The sequence below is a fragment of the Aplysia californica genome, unplaced genomic scaffold, assembly GCF_000002075.1.
Source record: "Aplysia californica isolate F4 #8 unplaced genomic scaffold, AplCal3.0 scaffold00042, whole genome shotgun sequence".
NCBI lineage: Eukaryota > Metazoa > Mollusca > Gastropoda > Aplysiida > Aplysiidae > Aplysia > Aplysia californica.
This window is the reverse complement of record NW_004797312.1, coordinates 1,799,428-1,805,838: the sequence shown is the minus strand read 5'-3', so window position 1 is coordinate 1,805,838 and position 6,411 is coordinate 1,799,428. Positions and strand designations below refer to the sequence as shown.

General features: G+C 38.1%; 1 protein-coding gene across 1 annotated transcript in view; it reads right to left on the bottom strand.

Annotated features, from left to right (window-relative positions):
- LOC101860311 overlaps positions 1 to 6,411 on the bottom strand; it is a gene marked incomplete in the record, with an annotated part of 23,201 nt that overhangs the window by 16,246 nt on the left and 544 nt on the right. The window contains 2 exon segments of the mRNA XM_013079180.1: positions 2,305 to 2,388; positions 3,037 to 3,113. Of these exon segments, the coding sequence (XP_012934634.1) occupies positions 2,305 to 2,388; positions 3,037 to 3,105 (153 nt within the window).

Below are 6,411 nucleotides of genomic sequence, written 5' to 3'. Positions count from 1 at the left end.
AAATACCAAAATTTTTCTTCTTTTTTTTCAGTGTCGATATTTTCAGTTAAGAGGAAGAAGACTATATTTTTCGCAAACATACGTACACATCATACTTCAAAACATTTTCCTAATACAAATCTACCTGTGCTCAAACACAAAGATGACATTCCCAAATGGTGAGACAAACATGATTTGTAAGCCCATGTAATAATTGCACAAATACAGGGTGATCCCCAAAAAACCTATACAACTTGTTTTGTAAATATCTTCCTCTATTCTGAAGTTTATCGTTTCAGATTGGAACATAAAATTTGGAAGTCAAAAGAAATTTGTCAGATATTCATTTTAGAGAAGTCCATTGAATGGTTTTGCTTTATATGACACATTAAAAAAACAACCCATTTTCAACCTTGTCCCCATTTTCGTAGCATGACGCACCACTAAAAGCTGCAACAATCGCGCCATATTGCAAGCTACATCAATCTAACAAGTCAACAGAAGTCTGCAGACGTTATTTTTCCCAAATTTCTTTTGCCTGCTGAGATCATGATTAAGTTTAGTAAAGAGCAGAGAGCTTTTTGTATTGAACATTACCTCTCCACAAACTCACCATCCCTGACATTTCGTAAGTTCAGCGCACGGCATCGAAAGAAAGCTTAGGTGCCCTCAATACCGTTGGTGTCATGAGTAGAGTAGTTCCGTCAGTTTGGATCTATAACAAATCTGAACTAAAAATTTCCTTTAAAGATTACCACTTCAGGTCGAACACGCACAATGCGCAGCCCTTTAAACGTCACCAGGGTGCAGATTTCAGTAGTTGAGTCCCATGAGACGTCTGTTCGTAGACTATCTGCAGCTAGGACTTTCCTACACCTCGACACTCAGTATTCTCATGGCAGACCTAAACCTACGACTGTACCATTTTCATGTTCGCTAGTCAGAGATGACATGGATCAGAGCAAGGCAAAGTGTTCATGATTCTTCGATTGTCTTGAAAAGCGTGACCATTTCCTCGATGGCATTTGGTTTAGTGCGAAGCCCATTTTCACCCTGCGGGATATGTCAACTAAAAAAAATACTGTCTATTGGACACCCCACTTCATATTGTCCCTTGAAGCCTCTTCATACTGAATAAGTACAGTGCATGTGGCTTTAAACACTCATGGTTGAGCAGGTCCTTGTGTGTGGTGGGTGCCTTTGAACATTTTGAACGACGCGTTAGAAATGTGTCGAGTCCAAAGGAGGGCATATAGAGCACTGCTTCTAGGAATTCCAGAATGAAATCGTTACTTTCTTAAACTCTATTAAAGAAACTGAATATTGTTTAAATGTTACAGGGATGGAAAATCAAATGTCAAAGAGAAACTAAAGAAAAAGTCAACCAATCTTTTCACGACTTCCATTTCAAGATTTTTAAAAATTGGTGAACTTTGTGTTTTTGGGTGGGGGGGTTTTCTGTTAGCTATTTCCGTTTTCAAAATAAGTTTCTTCTTCGTGGATCGTGGATTTCATGTCAAACATGTTCCTTTTGAATGAATTATGTCTGTTTCAAATTATAGCATTCTAGAACAATTTTTGTGCAAAATATTCAGAAAAAGTTGTACAGTTTTTTTTTGTTTTTTTTTATCAACCTGTAATTAAACAATTACTGATATGACGTGCCGCTACCTTTAATTAGCCATTCCCCTGTCCGTGTTGGTAAGTGTTTTATGGCCCTCTAAACTGCATAAGGTCAAGTCATATAAGCGCAAAAGCAGAAAGAGTTAGGAGCCCAGAGGAGGGGGCAAGGGGGGGGGGGGTTAGAATGTGCAAACGAAAGCAGACGAAAGAGCATGATTAGAGAGCAAGGATGATGAAAGGAGAAACATTTTTAAGAGAAGAACATTTTTCCCGTCACTGTCAGTATTCGAAGCCAGGACTTATTGAAAGAGAGGCGAACACCGTATCTCAAAATCACAATGGCCCATTTCCCCTCTCCAAGTACGTAACAAAATTTCCTTTAATGTTGGTAGGTTTTGCCCCTCCATCGACACGGTTTTGACCAACTTGAAGGCGAACCGCAACCTTGCCTGTCAAGACCACCCTACCCAGGCTGAAGGGATGCAATGTCCTAGATAAAATACCGAGATACTCATAAATAAAGTCTCCCCACATGGGAATCGAATTCGGGCCTTCTGTGCGTGACCGTGAAACGCCTTCCCACTACACCACAATTATGATTACTTACATCCATAGAAATAATAAATACATTACACTGGATTTAAAACTATCTATATCTACAGAAATAGTAATTGAAATGTAGAGGTATTAAAGACAACTTACATCCACTGAAATCGTGAGAAATTGACACGTCTCTCTGGCTATAATTGATGACTGACGGGCACTCCGGTTGATGATCGCCAGCTCCTAAGGGAGATAATCAGTAAATAATATTTTACTACAGGTTTTCAAGATACCTTCCCCTTTATATTGAAACACATGCCCAGGACTTCGCCTTTCAAAGATAAAAATATTTAAAAATTTGTTTAGGCCTTTTAAAAGATAAAAAAAGGAGATAAAATTTGTTTTAGGCTAAAGCATTTAACAGGAGCAGGCAAAAGAACAGTAACAACAACGGTAACAACAAGAACAGCAACAACAACAACAACAACAACAACATAACCGTCACAACAAGAATAACAAGAATAACCGTAACAAAAACAACAACAAAAACAACAACAACAATAATAGCAACAACAACAACAACAACAGAACTGTAACAACAAAAACAGAAGGACGCTCACAACAGTGATCAATTAGATCGACCAAAGTGTTTACTCATCATCACAAGTAACACAATCGCTGTGCTGTTGAAACATTCAGCGGGTGTTTTGCTGGTGCTCTGGTGAGGTTTGCTCCTTCTTTCCTATCAAACACCTATCCTCCTTATCCCACCCCCTTCTTTTTTGTGCTTGTTACTCTCTTGTAACACCTCTAATCGTCGGCACTCATATGACTTTATTGCGTTGCGGGTGCCATAAAACTGTTATCTAAACTAAAGACACATTTACTCACCCCAAAAGTTTGCCCCTTGGTCAGGAAGGCCACAGGTTTGGCGAAGCTCTCACCCTCTTCCAGAACCATCACTGCGACTGAAGTAGAGTAAAACAGAAGAAAAAAATATCAAGACGAGGTGGAACCAGGCGCTGGTCAATTAAAATTTTTAAATATTTTTTTAGTAAATGGAGCTATTAGTATCATCTTAAAGTTTGTACACTTGTATTCTTGTTAGAGGAAAAAAATCCCTTTAAAAACTGATTTCGAGATATTTGCAATTTAAGGAGAAAGGGGTCGTCTTTTGTCAGAGGTAAAGCTCGTGAGAAAATAACTGTCAAAGTGAAGTGATTTCCAAAGCTTAAGAGTTCCTGGAAACTGCAAAATTACATTTATGTGCCTTTGAACAATGGTTTTCGGTGAAAGGCGGAGTAAAAAAGTGATGTGCTGAAAAAGATAGATAAAAGTTGCCCCAGAGGAGAGAAAAATGTCGTTGTCTTCGATTTAATTATTTTGAGGAGCGTCTGATTTTACCACAAAAATACGTAAATACCGACGTGTTTGTTGATGAAATATTTTTTTTAAAAGGTTGTATGAAAATCCTCAACACAAGACATTGTAGTTTGCATTGCACGTTTCCGTCAAAGATCGTTCTTCAGCAGGTTTATTGGAAATTAATTGTGCTCGTCCCTTTAATTTAAAGCACGGTTTCGGTTATTTAACTCATCATGTAGAAGGCTCTTTCTCCTTTGTAAGATAGATAGATAGCGTTTGTATAGAGCAAATCCCCGCTCAACAGCAAGCTCTAGGCGCTTCACAATCTATACTATTACCCCATCAGACCTGAGAGCTTTCTGAAACAAACTCAACTTCCTGAGAAGCATACAGTGCAAGCGGCTCCTTTGTGAGAAATCAATTGTGTCATCTGGGTTTTCAGCATCACTAACTTCCCTTTAGTCACGCCTCACTTTAACCTATTTGCATTAGATAAACACCAAACTTAAGCGCAACAATGAATGATCCAAGTAGTAAATATGCAATGTTATTATTTATCTATAAGATTGATAGGCTAGGGTTTGGTAGATTTGTTTCACGACGTGGTGGAGTCGGGTGCTCGACAAATGTTTTGACAAGTGAAGTTATTGGTTTCACCAAAAATAAGCCAGCAAAACTGACGGCCGTATAAAAAGAGTTAAAGCTGGATTCAAGGTCATGCAGCCCACAGCTCACAGCTCTAAAAACATTTCTAATACATAACACTACCTCAAAATTACGAAGTTCTGTCTAACATTTTGGGCCGTAACGAGATTCGAGATACCTTGAGGTCAGAAAACAAATGCTCTATCTTGTCTATCAAAATCGAAAGAATATTCGGAGTCACTTTTTAAATATTAAAGGAATTGCTTTTTTTTTTTAAACATGACATAAATGTTATTGTGAAACTCAAAATTTTTTGCGTCATTTTTTTTTTCTAAACTAGGAATTGAGCAGATACAACTTTGCAAGACTGTGAATTAACTGTTGCTCAAGTTGCCTGTTCCGAGCTAAAGACTTCACCACCCAACTACCAGGCCCGAGAATTGAGTAATGGAGCAGGTCTTGCAGCAAAGGCGCATTCCTGCATTTCACAAATATTAGTTAAAAGGCATTCGAAATCATTGAAGGTGACTTTTTATTCTATTTTAGATGTTTGGTGACGTCGTTGTCCCCTCTCAACCGACAGCCGAATAACCACCGACACAATCGATCCAGTAATGTGAGCGACAGTGAGCTGATTTCACGAAGACGACCTCCTGTTTTTTTGTTTTTTTTTGTGGTGTTTTTTTTGGTTTTATTTTGGAGTTGTTGGGGTTTTTTTAACACTACCATCCCCTTCAAACTCTCGAACTAATTTTAAATAATTTCCCCTCAGCCACCCGAACTTGTTGGATAAAGTAAAGAAAATGTAATTACCTACCTTTAGTGATTAAAAACAAACCATCTACATGTGCAAAAATTAGGCAAATTAGTAAAGATCAGATCAGTGCTTACATAGTATTACTTAGATTGTCTTCTACCAAAAAATGATTAGGGTTATTTTGAAAAAAGTAGTCAATTAGAATTAAGCTGCTGTGATTAGTATGGCATATACAAATGATCAGAACCAATAAAATGGGCAAAATTGTTTATTTTGAGGTTGGAGGTAATGGGACATTAGGCCGGGATTATGATGGAAACGTTGGGGGGGGGGGAGGGAAGGGTGTATTTTGGTGGGTGTGTGGGGATATGTGTGTGTGAGTGTGTGTGTGCGTGGGACGAAAATGAAGCCAAGAAGGAAAGTTCATCAACGACAACGTATAACACGAATCAAGTCACACAGGAATTACCTTCAACCCATCGTCCAGCCAGAGAGACTGAGACAAGTCTAGGACCAGGTAGTGAAGGCAGTGTTTGAGGGGTGAGGGTGGGGATGGCTTTCATTTAATTAATTTCTCGAGATCTAATGAGTTTGAGTTGAAGTTTATACTGTAGAGACATGACAGAACGTCGAGTTATGAACTAAGTGCAGACAAATTAACGTTTATTCACAAGCGGCTTGTGCATGTGCGCGTTAACAATAAAAACAAAATTATGTTAACAGGACTACTTTGCACGCAGTTGTTGTGTTATTATTATACTAAGTCGCTACTATACTACCCTTCTACTCCAATTGATATCATGCAAATTTTATAGCAAGATTCTGCATGGGCCTTTATAAAATATGTTGCTTGGAGAGCGATAAAGACGATTACATGAATATCAACTATTAGAGGTTGGCACCGCTATTGATTAGATGATGGTTCATTTGTTTGTTTTGTTCGTTGTTGTTGTCTTTTGTTGTTGTTTTTTGTGCGTGTGTGTGTTTTTATACATGCTTGCCAGCACTTCAACTTTGCTCTTATATTATGCATTTCTTCGTTTCTTAAACGTGTGTAGGTGAAACCTTTCTCTTTATACACTGAAAATGCTAACGCATACATAACCCATATTCATTTCAAAGTAAACTTGTTGTTACAAAGCTTTCGACATGTAAGAGTTACGGAGGATTTGTTGAAACAAAAAGTCGTTGGACTGGAATGTAATAGTATCTCTTGGAGGACGATCTTCGAAAACAGTTTATGGCACACGTGTTGATACTATAAATCATGTGTAACTACTTAAGTATTTAATCCCTTCACCGCCATTCCCGATATTGTCTAATGTTCCAAGAAAGAATGTTTGAGAAAACCTAGCAGTATAGGAGTTAAAAAGCAAAAGAAAAAATAATTGCAAACGTGCCGCAAGGCGGTTGTTTTCGTGTAATAACGCTACTCTAAAACTGCCAAGTTCTATCTGCTCAGTAACTCGTTTAAAAAAAACTGACGTGAAAAGGTTCGA